The sequence below is a fragment of the Mangifera indica genome, chromosome 7 (genome assembly GCF_011075055.1).
Source record: "Mangifera indica cultivar Alphonso chromosome 7, CATAS_Mindica_2.1, whole genome shotgun sequence".
NCBI classification, from domain to species: domain Eukaryota; kingdom Viridiplantae; phylum Streptophyta; class Magnoliopsida; order Sapindales; family Anacardiaceae; genus Mangifera; species Mangifera indica.
In genome coordinates, this window is record NC_058143.1 from 13961978 (window position 1) to 13984822 (window position 22845).

General features: G+C 33.1%; 2 protein-coding genes across 3 annotated transcripts; both read right to left on the reverse strand.

Moving 5' to 3' along the window:
* Window positions 1-1672: 1672 nt before the first annotated feature.
* Window positions 1673-5745, reverse strand: LOC123220931 (sugar transporter ERD6-like 5). The gene is made up of 19 exons (XM_044643547.1): window positions 5500-5745; window positions 5300-5362; window positions 5029-5118; window positions 4887-4946; window positions 4731-4796; window positions 4580-4645; window positions 4411-4486; window positions 4263-4327; window positions 4027-4119; window positions 3848-3928; window positions 3680-3764; window positions 3543-3586; window positions 3400-3462; window positions 3256-3315; window positions 3083-3136; window positions 2921-2980; window positions 2716-2830; window positions 2439-2578; window positions 1673-2095 (listed from the first exon to the last, which is right to left on the reverse strand). The coding sequence occupies exons 1-18, from the start codon at window positions 5674-5676 to the stop codon at window positions 2448-2450; spliced, it is 1449 nt and encodes a 482-aa protein (XP_044499482.1). The 5' UTR covers window positions 5677-5745; the 3' UTR covers window positions 1673-2095; window positions 2439-2447.
* A 6623-nt stretch (window positions 5746-12368) lies between these two features.
* On the reverse strand, window positions 12369-18099 carry LOC123220930 (sugar transporter ERD6-like 5). 2 transcript variants are annotated; one of them, XM_044643546.1, is made up of 18 exons: window positions 17732-18096; window positions 17544-17606; window positions 17362-17451; window positions 17214-17273; window positions 14763-14828; window positions 14604-14669; window positions 14436-14511; window positions 14283-14347; window positions 14112-14204; window positions 13927-14007; window positions 13771-13855; window positions 13629-13672; window positions 13477-13539; window positions 13345-13404; window positions 13176-13229; window positions 12992-13051; window positions 12787-12901; window positions 12369-12708 (listed from the first exon to the last, which is right to left on the reverse strand). In XM_044643546.1, exons 1-18 carry the CDS (start codon window positions 17918-17920, stop codon window positions 12584-12586), a joined length of 1455 nt encoding a protein of 484 aa, XP_044499481.1. In that variant the 5' UTR covers window positions 17921-18096; the 3' UTR covers window positions 12369-12583. The 2 variants fall into 2 exon arrangements, 1 of the variants encoding a protein (XP_044499481.1); XR_006503166.1 differs by lacking the exon at window positions 12369-12708 and having other exon boundaries at window positions 12868-12901; window positions 13137-13229; window positions 17732-18099.
* Between the last annotated feature and the right edge of the window lie 4746 nt (window positions 18100-22845).

A 22845-nucleotide genomic window follows, 5' to 3' on the forward strand; every position in this document is an offset into this window, starting at 1 on the left:
TCATGGGCAAACTGTGAGGTAAGCCCTTTGGAGAGAGGAAGCGTCAGGGAATTTCATAATGGCGCAATTTGTTTGCCGTAAGAAACACACAAGGACATGTGATTAGCTCTTAATATTCCATTAATAGTATGAAGAATCAAGAACAAGGAACCCATTTTGCTTGTACATTTCTCTCTCATGTGCAGCTAAATTGAGCAAAAAACATTTCAACTTTATATATTCCTCAAATTTAACTTTATTACTAGAATATTAATCCACTATTCAATGACGGATAAGGCACAGATGGAAATCAAGGTTTAGATATTTTTTTGGGTCCTGATGATCACATATCCATGGGTTCCCGTGAATTCTGGACCACCAGTAACAGGATGCCACAGGCCAACAAGCGCAAGCGCGGTAGGAGGCCGTTGCAGTGCAACCCGTAGACGCGCAACAATGTGAACGCGACGCGAGTCCAAGCCAGGTTTAAATATATGTGCAACAATAGTGTGAGGGTGCCAAGCCTTTGTTTCAACAGCCTAACAGAGGAGTTCAGGCGCAGATATCTTGTAGCCCTACTTAGTAAATACAGAGAAATGGAAAAACAAAATTATATATGAATTATACGAGCATAATATGATAAATAATAAAAGATACGTTTGTTAAAAAACACCTTTAAAATTTTCATACAATAAAAATACAGAACGTATATATATGAGTTTAATATGACATATCGCCAATAATACGTTTATAAAAATATGACAATATCATAATAATTTTAGTACTTTTCACAAATCTCTTATTGAAAATGAATATAATAATTCAAATGTAAAGTATTTAATTAATTATTAAACATAATATAACATAATACATAATCAAAATTCTTTGTATAATAATTAACATATCAGTTAATTAGAAAAAACAAACAAATTAATCAGTTTGAATTTCAAACTTCAGATCAGAATGAATCTTTATACATGCCACAGAAAAAAAAATGTAAAATTAGGATTGAGAATTAAAAAAAAAAGTTGTAAAATTTTTTTAAATGATGATAGCATTTTTGTAAATAATTGAAAATTAAAATGACAATTTTGTATTTTAAGTTTATGATAAACATAAAATATATTATATAATTCATGTTTAATATGAGAAGGGTGTAAAATATATATTTAATATATTTTTTATTCAAAAATTTTTTTAAACGTATTTGATACGCATATTTATTAACTAAGGTCATAGCAAATGTCCAAGCCCAAGTCTCGAATATTCCAGCAAGTGAGCCAAGGGAGTCCGAGGGGCGTGAAACCCATGTAAATGAATTCTTATCCTTTATCATCATGAGCAGCCAGCCAGGCATGGAGGGCTGTGCTTTGGAAAGGGAAATCCATTGAAGTAGATTTTTAGGGCATTTTGTGCCTATATAGAAATCTCTTTGTACAGATTTTATTCAAGCAATCTTCAAGGAATACGACATATATTTTTCCACATATTTCACTGTCTTATATACTTTGTCTGAGTAGTGTTTGAGTATTCTTGAACTGCTTCCGCTATTCGTATATTACAGCAAGCGTGCGACGGTTTTTGGGTAGTTTACGGGGTTCGAGGTTGACTTAGCGAAGGGTGCCGCTAAGTGCCAGGTAGATTTGACGATGAGACGGTCAGCCTGTGACAAGTAACTTTGGATATGCTTCTCTCTTGACAAGAGGAAATTCAAAGATAAATCGAGAATAAACAGACCATACGGTACATAACTTCAGCTAGCAGCCTCACAGAATAACACAGTATTATGCAATTTTTGACTCATGGGATGTACTGGCTCTTCGATGCCATCAAGATAGAAGACAAAATACCTGTACCCTATTGGTGTTGCATACGGATTTATGCAAAATGAAACACAAAAGCGTCTGTATTACAGGAAAATCTTAGGAGATGGGTTGGTTGACAACTAAAAAACAATTAAATGGTAAATTACAGCATCGATTTGATTGGATTGATGAAAGAATTTTCAGGTTCTTCAGTGGCAGTCTAATAATAGCCGATCCTTTAACAGTTCCCGGAGCTTACATATAGGACTCTGTTTGTTTGCAAGGAAACCTTTTTCCCTCTGTGGTTCACCCTGAGCAAAGGAAAGTGAGAAGCTTACTGGTCAATCAAGTAAAAGGAAGCATTAAGAACTGAAAGGGAAGGAACCGATACAACAGAATCAGCTGATAGTAAATTTCTGCTTTTAATGTATCTAAGATTGTAAATTGTCATTCCATAATCAAGATCATAATTGGTATCCTGATTTTGTATCAAGATCTTGTGATATCATTATCTAAACCCTGTCTGTCTTGGTTGCCAAGAAAATATGCAGAGCAAAAAGAAACTCAGAACTGCGAGTCTCAGCAACATTAGACAAAGTTGAAATATGTAAGCTGAAGACTTTGTATATTTCAAATTTTAGGAAGGGATTATACCTTGTATAATTATTCAATCTCTGGTAATGAGTGCATTGATGCCTGTATTTCCTCAAGTGTTTGCTCCTTAGTCTCTGGTACCAACTTTGCCACGAACAGAATTGTCAAGGCGCCGATGCTAGAGAATATGTAAAATGTTCCTGAAGAGATGTATGGCAATTAAAGTTATTATTCTTCAAAAGTGAGCTCTAGAATATGAAATTTTTTCCTGAAATTGTTAACATAGGTTCATATTGAGAGTGGTTTTTGTGAAAGAAAGACGAGGGGGAGACATCACCTGCAGAGCTCCAAATCATTAATAGGTTAAAAATGTATGTAACAATCCAAGAACTGAACCAGTTGACCAAAGAAACAACACTTCCAGCTGAACCCTTCATGTTAATGGGAAAAATCTGAAATGGTAATCACCATTAAGTCTCAACTCCAAACACTCTTGGCAGTTTGATTGATATTAGAGTTAAATCTAAATGAAGTAAGCTAACCTCTGACATAATAAGCCATGGTATCCCAGCAAGGCCTAATCCAAGTGATCCATTATATACCTAATTCCGTGATAAGATCACACTCATAGATGTTAGAATCTATACAATAACTTTGAGTGCATGCTTGTAGGAAAAAAGAAATTCAGGAGGACATTATCCTACCAATATTCCAACAAACACCAAAGCAGGAGTGACTTCTTTCCACAGCTGGTGGTCCTGGTTATCTCAAAACATTTATCGGTTGATCTTAAAAGAACGAAACAAAATACATGTACATGACAAATGACACTTTAAGAGAGAAGTTAAAAGTACTTGAGCACAAATTTAGAAGAAACCTGCAATGAGAATGAGACCCCCGCAAGTAAGCAGCCTAAGCATGTTCCCACTGCAGAAATCTGTGCAAGAGTTCCTGAAGATTTCAGCAAGGGCTTTTCTCAACAACACTGAAAGGAGAAAATAACTTACTAGCCATTTTTTACCAGTAGAAGTGGTCTTCTTCCAGCTCTATCCATCAAGATTATACCAAGTACTGCAGCCGGAATCTGTTAAGAGAAATTTTCACAATGTCTCATATATCACATAGAAAAGCAACAAATTTAGAAAATATAAAATCACAAGTAACCTGAATAACTGCAACTAGTGTACTCCCAATACTTGCTGAAAAACCTGCAGAAACCTGGAACGGTTAAGAATATTTGGTTTTACGTTTTCTTAATATACTTCTCTTAATTAATATAGTAAAATAGTTAAAATTTGTACCAGCAGATTCAAATATTGAACTTGCATAAAAGACAATCCCATTAGCCCCTCCAAATTGTTGCAGTAACATAAGTCCAATTCCAATCTGAAATTTCAAACAATCCAAAATAAGATCTGCTGACCTATAAGTAGGCAACAGGAAAGAATAAGATTTAATTGGCAGCTAACAGTGAGTGAACGGGCATATATTTGCTGAAACAGGTCAATGATTCTGCCTTCTGGGAGCATTTTAAGGGATTCAGTAAACTCCTGTAAAATGTAAATGCCATTAGTTCTGCCAAAAAAAATTGTAATCAAGAAACTTGAATATCATTCAAGATCAATTATTTAGTAAGAGATAATATTACTTCAATCTCAGCTACTTCCTCAGAAATATCGGCATCCTTTCCTCTAAGGCGCTTTATCATTGCTTCACACTCTTTCTCTCTACCATTCTGTGCCTGCAGGTAATGTAAACTTGATATTTAAGCAAAATTTACAACTTTCTTGGAGAATTACGAAATATTCCATATATACTTTCAAGAGCCATTCAGATACCTAATAAATAATACTCTGAAGCAGAATTATGAATCTCTTAACTTACCAACCATCTAGGAGACTCTGGAATGATGAATAAACCTAAGAGCTGTATTAAACATGGAATAATTCCTGCAAACAGAATTCACAGGGCCATGTTGTATAAAGCTGCCATCACCAAAATCATACAAAAAACAAAAATTTACCCAAATTACCTATAAGGGCCAAGGTGCGCCAGCTTACAACAGCTCCAATGAAATACGTTAATGCTAAGCTAATAGATAAGATGAACTGTAAAACAACACAAGTGTTGAAATAAGTAACCGGTTCATTTTCTATTTCTTTTATTTTTTTTCTTATGCAATTATGGTTATCTCATTTTACCTGATGTACAGCTACAAATGCTCCACGAAGGTTTCTGGGTGTTATTTCTGCCATATATACAGGAACCTGTTCAGAAGAAGGGAAAAACCCATCTTAAATTGATGCTTGAATAAGAAATTAATAATAATCTGCAACTGCTCACTGTAATTACCACATAAGAGAGAATTCCAACACCACATCCTTCAACAAATCTTCCGAGGTCCAGCAACCATGCTCCCTTTTATGAAGCATTTTTTAAGCCGTTAATATTCACAACTCAGTACAAGCTATAAACTGAGAATCAAGAGTGAAGTGGAAAAGTGAAAACCTCTGCGAATACAATGGCCAGCCACCCAGGGATGCAGAGTATTTGTGCGATCCTCATTGCCTATTAAGTGGAATACCAATATTATGATTGGGAAAATTTTCAAACAGGCTCAGAGCATGTTAACTTAGTATAAAGAACTTACACCTCTCCTACCAAAACGATCTGAAATCTTTCCACTAGTGACTGAACCAATCATTGCTCCAATCGTCATAATTGAGCCAAACAGTGAGTACTGCGTAACCAAACATGGATTATGGTTCCTCAGACAAAGATTATAACTTCATTGTAACATTTCTAAAAGAAGCATTTTTTAAACAAGTTAAGTTCAATGCGTATATTTACAAAAGTTCAAATTATGAATTAATGGCTCAATGGGTAGATCAGATTTATCTCCCTCAAACAATTCATAATACCTCAGTGACAGAAAGGCCAAGATCCTCAATGATTCCATTCTCTGCAGGTGATGAATATCCAACCTGCATGATCATCAATACGCAAAACCTATATATACATCAAATGCGTATAGAAAAATCTCCAAATTAACCAGCTAGAATAATTTATCCCCTATATTTTACACATACAGAAAAGTTACTTCAAGCTGAAGGGTACTTACAGAAGCTCCAAAAACATAGGAACCACAAACAGCAATAAAAGTGCTGAAATACAAAACGGCAGTGGTAGAGTTGCTACTTTTGGAACTAGTAGCAGAACTGGAGCTGCCATATTTTCCCAATAAAGAAGCATGTAAGAGTCCGTGTTGTTGCCCATCTTCTATGCTTTCTCTCTCCATATCTTACACTTCTATGGAAACAGGGAAAAAGCCAGATGCTTTGGCTTTGGTTTGGATGAGAAGTGAAAAGACAGCAGGACAAAAACATCATCATAAATATGATAAGAAGCACGGAAACTCACTATCGTTGCCTTTCCACGTATTCAAAATGTTTTTATTTTTGAAACTTGCACGAAATATTTCAAAAATATTTTAAAATTTTTGAAATAATTAAACACATATTTTTTATATTTTTAAACTCAAAATATTTTTTATTTTTATATTATACAAATTATATATTTTTATTATAAAAAATTTGATATTCAAAAACTTTACATTTTTTTATATTTATAAGTTTTTCAACACTTTCATTCTATATTTTTTTAAAAATACTATTTTACGTTTTTGTTTCTTTATTACCTACCATATATAACAGATCAGTTGCGTAACTTCTTCGTAAGTTTTGGTGGGCTCCTCTGCTGCCTCGTTTGATTGTTGTACACGTTTATCTTCGGATCATGTTGAACAAGTTGGAGAACAGTGTAGGGAGCCACCAGCCTACTAGACAACTTATAAAAGTTGATCAAGAGAATTGATTATAATTAAGGACATCTTATTAAACATTAGAGTTTCTCATCCTTTGATTTATTTAATACATTGTTAATAACAAGCTAATTGACGGATCTCAAAGTTGGTGATCATGATAGAGGTTTAGATCAGACACATTAATACGTATGCTTAAGAAAAAGTATACAGAATTGTTAGGTTTATTGAATATGTTATTGTTTGTTGAGAGATGCTTCTAACCATAAAATATGTGTAACATAATCGAAAGTATATTAAAAAAAGATTAAATTATTTTTGTATAAACTAATCAAAAGTTAAAATTACTTTTTTACTTAATGATCTTAAATCATAACGTGGACGTATACGAAACAAATTCTTGTAAATTTCAACCATTGACAAAATGAAAATTAAGTTAGTTTAATTAAAGGTAAGGCAAGAGAAAAGTCAAAAACTAATAGAAAAAAAAATTTCTTCCTAATGGACGAAAATCAACATTTGATTTTGGGAAGTTCTCTGATTGGTTTCCGAACATGGTTGAACAAGATCGAATTTGAATCTACATAAGACTATAGATTCACGTGTTTCTAATAAATTAAAGTTAGGTTTTAATATCTTTTTTATTCAGACGGAGACACGTTGAGTTTGCAACTTGATTTACTCCAAGGTGACTCAACCCTCATATGGAGTATTGCCCTGTCATTTTCCACAGTTGGGTGTAGAGATGGTAACCGCCCATGTTGACCTTGGCTCGATCCGTTGTATTTATGGATTGATTGTGCCAGATTAAGGCGCACTACAATGTAAAGGTGGGTCAGCTTGCTAACTTATGAGGGCCCGTGGTATGGCGGCTCGTGAACTTGTGGCAGGTTAGCCGTGTTTTTTATAAAAAATATTTTTTTAAATCAATTTTTTAATATTATTAATTTATTTTTACTTTTAAATTAATATAGTTGAGTGTAATACTTAAAAAATTATCCTTCAATTTTTTAAATTACATTTTTTTGTTTGTTTTCTAATGATATAATATCACTTGTATAATTTTATTAATTATATCTATATTTTAATTAAAGAAAATTATAATATTTTAGTCAAACTTTTATTAATTTCAAATTATCTTAATCAAATTTTTTAATTATATCTAAAAACTTACCTTTCATTTTATTTTTATAATATTATTAATGTTTTTCTTTTGAATATTTTGATAATAAATAAATTTAATATGTTTTAAACAAAAAAAAGTATTCGAACAATTAAAACAAATTCATTTTTATAGACTCAAATGAAAAGGAATGAGTGCAATACGAGTAAAATCAAACATCTCATTCTCATATATCATTACAAAAATAATCTGATATTAGAAATTTTTTTTCTTTTATTTTTATTTTTTATTATCAGTTACAGTTGCAGTCATGTTAGGTTGTCCCGCAAGTTTGATTTCCAAGCCCAAGCACAATCCAACAATCTCATAAATTTGCGTATCTTGTTACAATAACAGATTATGCCCCCGTCGGCCAGACCAAAAAAGAGGGATCCTGTGCAGACCCAACCTTTTTGCCACCTCCAGTTAGGTGTCATACTTTGCACACATGTGATTGTAATAGCCAGTTTGTAACATTCCCATGAAAACAATCCTATAGGTATTGGTTGTATAGCATTTCTTCACTATTTTCTACACTTTTAATTTTTCGTAACTTCTTGTCCATCAATTTTAAATATGTATAAAAATAAACTAAATTTATTTTAATATTAAAATAATTTAAATTATATATTTAATAATAAATTATAAAAAATATTTTTAATATTATTTTTAAATAGTTAATTAATTCAATCATCCATTGAGATCACTCTTTTTATTCGATCTAATTTTTTAGACATTGGATTTGACATTTGAAATAGGCATATTCCAAAATTTGTAGATTGAACGATAGGGATGAAAAGGGCATCTTTCATGAGTTTTATATTTTATTTTTTTTAAATCCTGTAATTTTCATCTATGAATCTGGTTGATGGCCTATCAATGCATTTAAAAGGTGAAGGACATTAGTTGTCCATGGGAGAGTCCACCATATCAAATATAGAACGGCAATCGGACTAGTGTTTCATTTTAACTGACATGATGTTAAACGTACTAACATAAATATATGGCGAAAATCCTCTTTCCCACCCAATGTTTGACAAAATAATCATTCTCACCCTTTAAGTTTGAAAAAAATTGATTTCTCACATATTTGTCAAAGGTATTTATTTGTAATAGCCAATGAATATTTATATCATTTTATCTAAATATTATAATAAAGATGCATTATGAAGTGTAAATATCATTTTTTTAAGAACTTAACTACGGGTTATATCTTCCCTATCTTTTTTCCAGAAATGATCATATTGACTTGAATAGATTTTTGTGAGGGAGAGCAGCCCCATGATGTATTGAGAAGGGTTTCTCAATAGAAGGCTGATGTGAATGAGATTTGATGGTCACTTGTTGAAGAATTGGATGGCCTCCACAGAGAGAATTATGGTTTCCATTTGGAAATGAAAGTTATTAGTGGTATTGAGGAATGAGTGAGATGGTAGTGGGTCATGTTAGGTTAAATTGGGTTGAGTTCATTGCAATCTACTATGTTTGTATGTCATATTAGGTCAAAACCTATTACAGTGTAAATATTGCAAGTGAGACTGATTCACAAAAATTGTTAGACCCATGATACGATCCAAAACCCTTGGATAGTGCTTTTACGGGCTTTTAACATAACGATCAACATGTTTTTACGAACTGACTCATTGAATTATTATTTTTATTTTTTAATAATTTTGTATACATCATATCATATTCGACTATAAACCTTATCTCAAGGTCCCCAACACAGCCTGTGGACTAGCCCATCCCCTTTATATGTCTAAGCAGGACAGAGGAAAACTGTTCAGTAAAGGTGCCAAAACTGAAAGGTTTAAATGGCACTAGAAGCACTAAGGAACTTGAGAACCTCCGTCGAAACATTGAAGGGACTAAAGCACACAGGGATAGTGCACGACTATGTGAAGAAATTTAGTCCACTGATGCTTGATGTCCATAATATGTCAAAGGAAGAAAGATAGTTCAACATTCTATCGGGATTACTGAGTTTGGCTTTAATGGATTAAAGACAACAAAATGTAGAAGATTTGCCAAGTGCTATAGCCGTAAAACGAACTTGTCAACTTGAGGGTAAGTCTTGACAATGGTACCGCAGAAACAACGGAGGAAAAGAACAGATGGAAGAAAGATAAGTCTAAAAATGGATATGAGGGTGAAAATGAGAAAGGAAATCAGAAACACTATTGGAAGTCTGCTTCCAAATCCGGGGATACTTCTAAAAGAAATAAGGGGTGTATTCTATGTAGTTATAACAGAGCGAAAGACTGTCTGAAGAAGAAGTTGAATGCTCTTTTGGTTGAAGAATTTTTTATCGCTCAACACTGGAAGTTGCTTCATTGATAAGCCCTTTACAATTGATAAATGACATAGCTTATTTGGCTACTGTGACATATCTTGGTACTGTCCATTGTTGGCTTGAAAATTTACCCCTGTTACAGTCTACAGATGGCATAATGAACTTTTGTACATCAAAGGAGTAAGAAAGCAAAATTTTTCAACACTTCCATTCTATATTTTTAAAAAAATACTATTTTACGTATTACCTACCAGATAACAGATCAGTTGCGTAACTTCTTCGTAAGTTTTGGTGGGCTCCTCTGCTGCCTCGTTTGATTGTTGTACACGTTTATCTTCGGATCATGTTGAACAAGTTGGAGAACAGTGTAGGGAGCTACCAGCCCACTAGTCAACTTATAAAAGTTGATCAAGAGAATTGATTATAATTGAGGACAAGCTAATAGATTGTTAATAACAAGCTAATTGACCATCTCGAATTTGGCGATCACGATAGAAGTTTAGATTTGACACATTAATGGGCATACTTAGAGAAAGTATCCAATAAGGTTAGATTCGAATCGAATTGAACTCGATTCGATTCATATATAAGCGGTTCGAGTTTGGTTTGAGCTCGATTTGAGCTTGGCTAAAGCCGACTCATTTCGGACTTACATTCAGCTCGGTTTAATTCGACTTATTTTTATTATCAAAACGACATCGTTTTTAATATATATTAATCAAAACGACGTCGTTTTATATAAAAAAATTTTAAAAAAAATCTGCTAAACCAACTCAAGCCAGTTCGAGCTCTGCAAAGCCAAGCTCGTTTTAAGCTCGACAAAGCTAAGTTTTATTCGGTTCGAATCCAACCTTAATATCTAAAGTTGTTAGTTTTACTGGATGTGTTATTGTTTGTTGAGGGACAATCTAACCACAAAATATTTGTAACATAATTGAAAGTACATTAAAAAAGATTAAATCATTTTTGTATAAACTAATCAAAAGTTAAAATTACTTTTTTAATTAATGATCTTAAACCGTAACGTGAGTGTGTACGAAATAAATTCATGTAAATTTCAACCTTTGACAAAATGAAAATTACGTTAGTTTAATTAAAGGCAAGGCAAGAGAAAAGTCAAAAACTAATAGAAAAAAAAATTTCTTCCTAATTGACGAAAATCAACATTTGATTTTGGGAAGTTCTCTGATTGGTTTCCGAACATGATTGAACAAGATCGAATTTGAATCTACATAAGACTATAGATTCACGTGTTTCTAATAAATTAAAGTTAGGTTTTAATTTATTTATTTTTTCTTCAGACGGAGACACGTTGAGTATGCAACTTGATTTACTCCAAGGTGACTCAACCCTCATATGGAGTATTGCCCTGTCAATTTCCACAGTTGGGTGTGGAGATGGTAACCGCCCATGTTGACCTTGGCTCGATCCGTTGTATTTATGGATTGGCATGTTGACCTTGGCTCGATCCGTCGTATTTATGGATTGTGCCATATCAAGGCACACAACAATGTAAAATTTGTAGGTGGGTCAGCTTGCCAACTTATGAGGGCCCGTGGTATGACGGCTCGTGAACTTGTGGCAGGTTTGTCGTGTTTTTTATAAATTTTTTAATATTATTAATTTATTTTTACTTTTAAATTAATATAGTTGAGTGTAATACTTAAAATATGATCCTTCAATCTTTTAAATCACATTTTTTTTTTGTTTATTTTCTAAGGGTATAATATCATTTGTGTAATTCCATTAATTATATCTGTATTCTAATTAAAGAAAAATATAATATTTTACTCAAAAAAATCTTACTTTATGATAACTTCAAATTTTCTTTAATCTCATATTATTTCAATCAAATTTTTTAATTATGTCTAAAACCTTACTTTTCATTTTATTTTTACAATTTTGTTAATTATTTTTTTCTTTAAATATTTTGATAATAAATAAATTTAATATATTCTAAACAAAAAAAATATTCAAGCGATTGCGACATATTTATTTTTGTAAACTCAAATTGAAAGAGATGCGTGCAATGTAAAAACTGTAAGATAAATCTTGTAAAAACAAATACAAGTAAAATCAAACATCTCATTCTTATACATCAATATAAAAATAATCTGATTTGAGAAATTCAAATAGAGTAACACATAAAGCAAAAGAAGGCAATATCACTTTCGACTTTTATTTTATCTATTATTTTATTTGGATTTCCTTAAACCAAAGCATTTTTATAATAATATATGTAAATGAGATGTTTTATTTCACTTTTACTTGTTCTTACGAGGGTGATAAGTCTAAAAAGAACAGATGGAAAATGGGGGTGAAAATGAGTCTAAAAAGAACAGATGGAAGAAGGATGAGCCTAAAAAGGGGTACGAGGGTGAAAATGAGAAAGGAAATCAGAAACATTATTGGAAGTCTGCTTCCAAATCCGGGGATACTTCTAAAAGAAATAAGGGGTGTATTCTATGTAGTGATAACAGAGCGAAAGACTGTCTGAAGAACAAGTTGAATGCTCTTTTGGTTGAAGAATTTTTTATCACTCAACACTGGAAGTTGCTACATTGATAAACCCTTTACAATTGATAAATGACATAGCTTATTTGGCTAATGTGACATATCTTGGTACTGTCCATTGTTGGCTTGAAAATTTACCCCTGTCACAGTCTACAGATGGCATAATGAACTTTTATACATCAAAGGAGTAAGAAAGCAAAATTAACAACTAGGTGAATCGATTCATTTTCCTTTTTCACGATGAGTAATATTACATGCATCTATCAAATATACAAATTGATGCGACATTACAGATCATTCATTGACGCACTATTCATTTATATTTTTGACCCTTTTTTTAGTGGACTTATATATGCATTCATCCATTTGCTTTATGATTGAATGAAAAATGTGTACATACTATATGTTTTCATATTTTAGTGGTTAAAGAGGGTCATAGATGCTTGTATTTCTTCAATCGCTCGGCCCTTTGTCTCTGGCACAAGCTTTGCAACAAACAGGATTGTTACACCGCAAATGCCAGCGTATATGAAAAATGTTCCTGCAATTGTTTGGATAAGACATGAAAAACTGATCGAGAGATACAAAAATTTTGGAGAATTTGTTTAACATACAATACCTGCTGAGCTCCATTCCATCATAAAATTGAAAGTGTATGCAACAGCCCAAGCGCAGGCAGAATTGGCAAAAGTTGCAAGGCTTCCTGCTGACCCCTTGATGTTTATGGGAAACACCTGAAATGGAAGCTTGGTCACTAAAAATTTCATATCTCACACATGAACCAAAATGAATGTAGAATCAAACTGGATAGAATTCATGGGTACCTCCGACATTATTACTATCGGCAACCCCGTCATGCCTATGGAGAAACTTATTATATAGGCCTGAATATATGTTGATTGCAGCATCAATAGGTCGTCATTATGCAATTTTTCCAAAAAAAGAATAAACCAATTAAAATAAACTCACAACTAGGGAGAAACTTTCTCAGTTTCAGCATTGTATTACCATTATGCCAATATAAACCAAAACTGGGGTGATCTGTTTCCAATAGTTGTTATCCTGAACATGAACAAACATATTGAAGAGTTTTCTGGGTGATGATTATCTATAAATTTTAGTATTTCAAACCATAAACAGGTATAATGAATATCAAAATTTCTGTTTTAGGAGAAACCTGCAAACAGAATGAGAAGCCAAGAAGCAAGAAACTCAAGAATATTCCAGTGCTTGAAACCTGTATGACATTCGAAACTTCAGTATCGACTTATTGATCGACTACTTCAAGAAACTTGAAATGAATTCTAACCATAAGAAGTGGTCTTCTTCCAGCTTTATCAATTAAGATAACAGATACAAGAACAGCAGGAATCTGCACAAGATTTTCAATTGGAATATATATGAAAAATCTGATGGAAAAATCTCTTAATTTACTTGCAGTTTACAAGAGTCAAATAGTACCTGAATAATCGCAAGGGAGATAGTCCCCACATTACTTGAAAAATCTTTCAGGAAACAGAGATTCATATCACTCTTAACTAATTGTTTAACTTTATCAGAAAAAAGAAAAAACATTAAGAAACACTAAAGGCTGTTCACTTACGAGCTGCTTCAAATATGGAACTGGCATAATACAGAATGGCATTAATTCCTCCCAATTGCTGCAATGCCATAATCCCAACTCCAACCTAAAACAATCAAGGGATTAAGAGAAGAAAATTCACCAAAAAAATAGTTGTTATCCTTTCCATGAACTCACTATGAGCGCATGAGCATATCTAGGCTGGAAGAGGTTAAAGATTCGTTCTTCGGATTGTTGCTGAAAGGCCTCTGTGTAAGCCTGCACAATAGAAGAAACATGTCAGGTGGGATATGCTATTACTTCAAAATGAAAAAGTTTACATTGAGTAAAAATTCAAGATAATTTAAGGAATCGAAGTTAACTTTGATGTTAGCTGATTCCTGAGATATATCAGCAGTCCTTCCTCTAAGTCGCTGTAGAGCAGCATCTAGTTCTGTCTCTCGACCAACCATCGCCTGCAGTTGAACAAAGATTGAGCATTTTAACAGATTTTCATATGATATATGGTTCAGTGATTCTAATATAGGACTTACCAACCATCTAGGGGATTCAGGAATGAAGAATATACCAAATACTTGCACAAAGCATGGAGCAACACCTGAAAATTTGAAGAACGGTGTGTTTATTATTAAAGTGTAGTCAAGTACCTAAATCAAGTAGCATCAAAAAGAGCCAGAAGAAACTACCAATTAGAGCCAATGTGCGCCAGGAAACAACCGTTCCAAGAGCATACATTAGCAATGTACCGCTTGTGAGCATCAACTGTAAAACTTGAATGAATGGTAGTAAATGATCTATGAGTTGGGCAGATCCAATAACACAATTTAATACATTCCAAAATGATAAAACCTTACCTGATTAGCTACTGTTAATGCTCCTCGAATACTCTTAGGCGTAATTTCTGCAACATATACAGGTGCCTATTTTGAAATAAGAGTGCAAATACTGTCATGCTTCCTTCAATCAATCATATAAACTAATGAACTATAAAATGCAACATCTGTTGAAATTACCACATAAAAAGTGACCCCAATTCCAATTCCCAATGATAATCTTCCAAGATCCAGGGACCAGGCAGCCTAGAAAACAAGCATCTAGTTAATAGATAAAGGCATTTTGATTCAAACTATGATTTCTGAAATTCTTTCTGTTTTTCAGCTTACATGTGACAATTAGATGAAACAAATTGCTATTTATCAACAATATCTTGTTTGAGTTTAAGTACCAAAAAAAAAAAATATATATCTTGCTTGACTAATGATCTTTCGAGGTAAAACGAAAAAGAACATAGAATTGACATTTGACAGGGGAAATTTTAAAAAATGGCCAAAATGCCCTCCCATTAAGCAAAAATACCCAAAATCACTATTTTCAAGCCAAAATGCCCAAAATCACTGTTTCAAAAAAAAAATGCCTATGACTTTTTTTAATACCAAAACTACCCTTCCCCTCATATTTATATAACTCTCCCACTTACTATAGGGTTTTAATGTAATTTTAGATAAATATGAGGGGTTTTTGGATATTTTACATTATAAAGGTATTTTGATATTTATTTATTTATTTCAAACTTTTTCTAAAATGTCAAAATTACCCTTCCCTTCATTTATATAACTCCCCTCACTCATTATGGGGATTAAAATAATTTTAGATAAATATGAGGGGTTTTTGGATATTTTACATTGTAAAGGCATTTTCATTTTTCAACTTTTAGAATTCGAATTTCAGTTCCGTTTTTTCGAATTTCACCGTTTTACGATATATAGACTCGTATTTTTCAGATTTCTGAAGGATTTTCCGTTTGTTGTCATTCTAGGGTTTTTCAACTTTTACAATTCGAATTTCAGTTCCGTTTTTTCGGATTTCATCGTTTTACAAGATATGGACTCGTATTTTTCAGATTTCCGAAGGATTTTTCGTTTGTTGCAATTTTAGGGTTTTTCAACTTTTAGAATTCGAATTTCAGTTTGGTTTTTTCGGATTTCACCGTTTTACGAGATATCGACTCGTATTTTTCATATTTCTGAATGATTTTTCGATTGTTGTGATTCCAGGGTTTTTCAACTTTTAGAATTCGAATTTTAGTTCAGTTTTTTTGAATTTCACCGTTTGACGAGATATCGACTCGTATTTTTCAGATTTCCGAAGGATTTTCCGTTTGTTATCATTCTAGGGTTTTTCAACTTTTAGAATTTGAATTTCAGTTCTGTTTTTTCAGATTTTACCGTTTTACGAGATATCGACTCGTACTTTTCAGATTTCTGAAGGATTTTTTGATTGTTGTCATTTTAGGGTTTTTCAACTTTTAGAATTCGAATTTTAATTCAGTTTTTTCGAATTTCACCGTTTGACGAGATATCGACTCGTATTTTTCAAATTTCTGAAGGATTTTTCGTTTATTGCCATTCTAGGGTTTTTCAACTTATAGAAGTTGAATTTCAGTTTCGTTTTTTCAGATTTCACCGTTTTACGAGATATCAACTCGTATTTTTCAGATTTCTGAAGAATTTTTCGATTGTTTCCATTCTAGGGTTTTTTAACTTTTAGAATTCGAATTTCAGTTTTATTTTTTTGAATTTGACCGTTTGACGAGATATCGACTCGTATTTTTCAGATTTCCGAAGGATTTTCCGTTTGTTGTCATTCTAGGGTTTTTTAACTTTTAGAATTTGAATTTCAGTTCTGTTTTTTTGGATTTCACCGTTTTACGAGATATCGACTCGTATTTTTCAGATTTTTAAAGAATTTTTCGATTGTTTCCATTTTAGGGTTTTTCAACTTTTAGAATTCATGACAAGATTATTTAAAAAATGAACTCAAATACGATACACATCCATAATGAAAAAATATTTTCTCAAAATTATAGCAAACAAAAGCATTGGGGGACGTATGAATATAAAAAATGTATAAGTTTTTTTATAAATACAAAATGAAAAAAAAAATACAACAACCTACATTTATTTAAAAAAATACAATTAATTATTAAAAATAAGGTATGCATTCAATCAATTTGGTCTATCAACCAATAAGGAAATAAACAATATCTATCAAATCTGATAAAGTTGATTTTTTCAATGTTCGCTGATAGTTAGAGAGGTCAGATGGAGAGGAGATGAGTTTTAACAAACCCAAATGAGAGTTGTTTTATATGTCGGAGAGAAGAGGAGATGAAATCAAAGTTAGGGTTCAAAATTGTGAAGGAGAGTGAAATATGAAACCAATTTTTAATTAATTAAAAAATAAGAAACAGAAAGGTGTTTCAATTTTTTTTATATTTTGGAAACACTCTTGAAACGTGTCGTACAAGTTTTGAGACATTTCGAAAATGCATAAACACCCCATGGGGTGCATTTCCCTGCTTCCTAGTCACCTAACATTCTTCTTCCAATTCTGTGTTTAATTTAAGTCGAAAGTGAGAATAAATTGTTCACTAATTAAAATATATGTGAAAAATAACTAGAAACCTGGGAGAATGCTATAGCCAACCACCCAATGATGAAGAAAAGATCTGCTAACCAGAAAGCCTGCTTCATAAGATCACTAAATTAGCAGAAAACTTTTATAGTTTTAAAATTTTATATTTAGAAGGTAACAGGAAATAATTAAATTTACTCTTCTCCTTCCAATGAGATCGGTCACTTTTCCATTTACTGTTGCACCAACCAGTCCTCCAATGGTCAATGCTGAGCCAAAAACAGAGTACTGCAGAGAGACAAAAACAGTTTAAATGAAAGAAAAAATTTGTTTCATTTCTATGGTCATCATTATACAATTATTGACCAGAAAGTACTTACTTCTGCAACTGAGAGGCCAAGTTCCTCCATGATTTCAGATTCAGTTGGCGACGAATATCCAGCCTAAAACCAGTCATTGAAACTTGATTTAAATATATTAACGGCTTATTAAGATTGAAGCCAACTGAATCTAATTAAAATTCAAATAAGCTTTTGATCAGGAACCTTGAAACAAGTTAACTACTTACAGCGCAGCCCAAAACCAAGAAGCCACATATAGAAATGATGGTGCTGAACACAACAATAGGAGTAGCAGAAGAATCAAATTTTTCAGTACCCATGTCACTGCCATCACCATTCCCATCATCAGTTTGATTAGATTCACGCATTGAAGAACTTGGTAATAGTCCTTCCTCCAAGCTTTGTGATCTGCCCATGCTGAGTGTTCTTGAAAGAGAAAATTGAAGTTAAACACATAAAAAGTAGCACTAACTGGGTGTCAATCAATATGTTTGTTGACAATGAGCAGTAGTAGTTTTAGTTGTAATTGTCAAAATAATATATTTTATTATGAACAGAGTCACTTTTACATTTTCAACTTCCAATTTTATGATTTGTATGCATAACTTGGATGGTATAATTATGATTCTATGCTTAATATCTATAAACTTCCTGCCTCACGCCATTGACACAGGAAGAATCGGATTCTTCTGGTAAACACGTGATAATTAGGCATACCCAACTTCTACTCCCGCAAATGACTCTTCCAAGTGAAGAAGAAGAGAAGATGTTTCTAATTTTTTTTTTATAGTTCATTGGGGAGAACTGAGATAGCCTCAGACAAATCTCATACGGACAAAGAACGAAAAATCTTAAATTTGTATATACATATCATATCATTTGAGAGATTAATAAAACACTGGTTATATATTACAATAAAATTATATATTCTATTTTGAGTATATAAATATATACACACTTATTTGTATTATTACATGAATTAATAATTTTAAATTAATAATAAAATAATATCAATCACGTGATAATATATATAACTATGTATATGATATATTTAAAATAGATATACATAATATTACTTTAAATATTATGTAAATTTTTCAAACATAAAATTATGATAGACTTTTAATATCATACAACTATAATGGATTATATATATAAAGTGGATAATAACTTGAGAGTGGATTAGTTGATTAAAGATGCTAGGCTCTTGACTTTGGTGGGCAAGACTTCAATCTCCAAGGAGTACGTTAAGATGAGTCTACCGTGATGTCAATCAATTGTCTCAAAAGGGCTTTTTATATTCCACAAGAGGGTAGAAGAAACAATAATACCCATCTGAAAATACCAAATAATAACCTAACCACTACTCTCACCAAACCTTGCTTCCAAACCTGCAAGTCAAACCAAGGAGGTGCCTAACTCTTGAAACTTAATGCTGCTGGTTTGCCTCTTTCAAGAAAACGTGATATGGAAAGACCTAAAACATCTTTAGATATCTTACAGGTGAAAGATGGTCATTTCTGCTTGTATTTCTGTAAGGGCTCGCCTCTTGGTCTCTGGTTGCAACAAATAGAATACTGAAACCCCAAATGCTTAAGAATGAAAAAAAAGGTTCTTGCAATTGATTTATGTATGCAAGAGTTAATTAGTTCATATGACATAAAATTTATGGTGAAAGGGAGAAATACATAGCTGGGGAAATTGGGTATTCCAAGTTGAGGTTTATGCAAACTGAACTGAACCAGAGCGGGAAAGAAAGAGTTCAAAGGTTTAAGACAAACAATGCCTGGAAGCAACGATTCATTAAAGCTAAGTCGCACATGGTGTCATTTTATGTTTGATTTTAATACAGCCAAGCAATATGGTGTCTTTTAACGAAACGTTATAGAACTGCACATGTTTAAATACATATTGGAGGGGAATACAAAATAGTTTTGTTGCCCAATTGTCATGCGATTCCTCTCAGTTTTTTCAAATTCTTGGCAAACTCTACCCCCTTCTTCTCTGAAATTCGACCATCTCCAGAGAGTCTCTCTTCATATTCTACATAACAAAGGTTAACACTATCATTAATATTAGAGCACGACCTAGTTGATGGTAGAAGGAACTCGTGCGAAGGGAGTTCACGCATATGGTTTCACAGTTAGTTTCAGAGTTCAAGCAAAGGTAGCAGGAGCTCGTGAAGAAATCGATGGATGAAAATCAAGTAGCTGATTGGAGGATTGAGCCTACAACAAGCTGAAGTTGTATCACATTCACAGTTGGCTACGCGCGTAGATGAAGGAGGTTTGACTGCAACTCCAAACTCTTGGTCACCATGGGGAAGAGCAACTAGATTGGATTTCCCTCACTTCAAAGGCAGAGATTTTGATAACTGGATTATTCAAGCCGAATACTTCTTTGAAGTTGATGGAACTCCAAAGGAAGAAAAAATCAAAATTGCAGCTTTACACCAAGGTTTGGAAAGATCCAAGAATGAAGTCATGATATCGTGGGAGGAATATGCTGCAAGGTTTTGTGCAATTCAGGACTATGAATCTTCATGGAATGCATGGAAGAAAGAGACTATTCATTTCAGTCTATTGAGGAAGTACTCATTACTTCCTGGACAAGCAAACTGTTCACAGATTGGGTTGTCTTGTCAGAGAAATACAAGGAGTTCAAGTGACAGCAGCTAGTGGCCAAGGGCTACAATGTAATGCATTCTGTGAAGGTTTAGAAGTGAGAGTGCAGGGATAGGTTCTCTGTATGGATGCCTACACCTACCTTTTGACAGTTATCACTTGATATTGGAAGCACAGTGGCTAACTACACTAGGAGATATTATACGGAACTTTGAGGCATCAACAATGAAATTTGTTTTAGAGGGGCATCAGTACGTTTTATAAGGAGAAAAGGGTAGACGCGCTAGTGTTACGGGAGAACAATATGTAAATTGCTAGGTAAACAACAGCAAATAGCTTCAATACGGCAAAAGTGGCCTGGAAATAATGAAGTTGTTGGTTTTTAATGGAGATTTGTATGTAAAGAAAGCATGAAAAAAAAACGCAAAACAGAGGAGAGAAAAGATAAAATAGAGAGCTGGAACGAAAGGAGTCTTTTTGGCTGTAAAAAGTCACACCTTTCTTCATCACTTCAATAATACATTTATATACATCCTATCTTACTTAATACAAGTACAGCAGCTCAAATTAAGCTAAACCATACAATTTCTTACAAAGCAAACCAAAAACTTACCTACCCTAACAACTCCAAGCTGCATTGGTTACAGTCCAACTAAACACAAACTAAAACAACTCAAAATGGATATGAAAGTTTGTCAACATATTAAACAACAAAAACAAACTTATATTGGCTTTGTTTTAGAGCACTTGAGCACATCTTCAATATATCAAAATAAATTCCAGCAGCTGCAATCTTCACTCAGCTTCATTACTCCTCTTTGACAAACTTACTTACCATTCCCAATTTGTTCCTTAGTTGAACAAATTTATTTGTGCTAACAGCCTTTGTCAAGAGGTCAGCCAATTGCTCTTCTGAACTGCAATGAATTAGTTGGATTTCAGATTCTTCTTCAGCTTGCCTTATTGCATGATACTTGATCTTAATATGTTTTGTTTTGCCATGAAAAACTGGATTTTTAGTTATAGCCACATCAGACTTGTTGTCACAATAAATAGGTGTTGCATTCATTTGTTTTTCATGCAAATCACCTAATATTTTTCTCAACCAAATGGTTTGATTTACTGCAGAAGCAGTAGCTATATATTCTGCTTCTGCAGTGGATTGAGCAACAACACTTTGTTTTCTTGAATTCTAGCAGATTGATCTTGATCCAAGACAGAAAATGTAACCGGAGGTGCTCTTTAAATCATCCATTGAGCCATCTCAGTCACTATCAACAAAACCATGTAAATTGATCTCCAAATTTCTGTTGTATAATATTCCAAGATTAGCAGAGTTTTTAACATACCTGAGGACCCTTTTTGCTGCTTTAAAATGTTGTTGGCTTGGCCTTTGCATAAACCTTGAAAGCAAACTGGTTGCATACATTATATCAGGTCTAGTTGCTGTTAGATAAAGCAAACATCCTATCAAACTTTTGAAGACAGCAGATTCAATTTTTGGAAATCCATCATTCTTTTTCAGTTTCTGACTTACTACAAAAGGATTGTCAACCCCTTTTGTATTCTCCATACCAAACCTTTTCACTAATTCCTTAGCATATTTTTGTTAGTTAATGAAAATACCAGATTCTGATTGTAAAACTTCAATGCCAAGGAAGAAATTGAGTCTTCCTAAGTCAGTCATTTCAAATGCATTTTGCATTTCCAGTTTCAGCCAAGTGATTAGATTTGCATTGCTACCTGTAATCAGAAGATCATCCACATAAATGGACACTATTAACGCATCATCATTTTTTTACTTCACATATAATGTAGCTTCATTCAAGCTTTTCACAAAACCAAGCTTCATCAAATAAGTGTTTACTCTACTATACCAGGCTCTTGGAGCCTATTTCAGGCCATATAAAACCTTCTTCAGCAAACACACTTTCCTTTCATCTCTTTTTCTCACAAACCCAAGAGTCTGCTCTATGTACACTTTTTCATTCAAGTCACCATTGAGAAAAGATGACTTGACATCTAATTGATGAAGAAACTAGCCCTTTTGAGCAGCCAATGCAATTAGAAGTTTAATAGTATCAAACCTTGCAACTGGTGCAAAGGTTTCAGAATAATCTTCACCCTCCTTTTGTGCATAGCCTTTCACTACAAGCCTTGCCTTTAACTTGTTTACAGAACCATCAACATTTAGTTTTGTCCTATAAATCCACTTGACACCTAAAACATGTTTATCAAGTGGCCTATCAACCAATTTCCAGGTTTTATTTTTCTGTATCATTTTTATCTCCTCCTGCATGGCTGCCCTCTAACCAGAAAACTTTGAAGCTTCTTCATAATTGGCAGGTTCAATCACTGCCAAGTTACACCTGCTATAAATATCAGCAAGTGATTTCATCTTGACTGTTTTATCTTCATCATCACTACTATTTTACTGCTCACTTTCTGTTTTTCTTTAATTGTGCACAATTGGCTCCTCCTTTATCTTCCTTTGGGCTGCATTTATTTCCCAATTCCACACTGATTCTTCATCAAACTTTAAGTCTCTGTGAATGCCAATTTTACCATTTGAAGGATGATATACTCTATATGCCTTGGACTTGTCACTATAGCCCATTAATATACCTAACTCAGCCTTCTTGCTCAATTTTTCTCTCCACTTCTGGAATAAAAGTCCAACAAACGTGTTTTATCTTTTAATGTTCTTGTTGGCAACC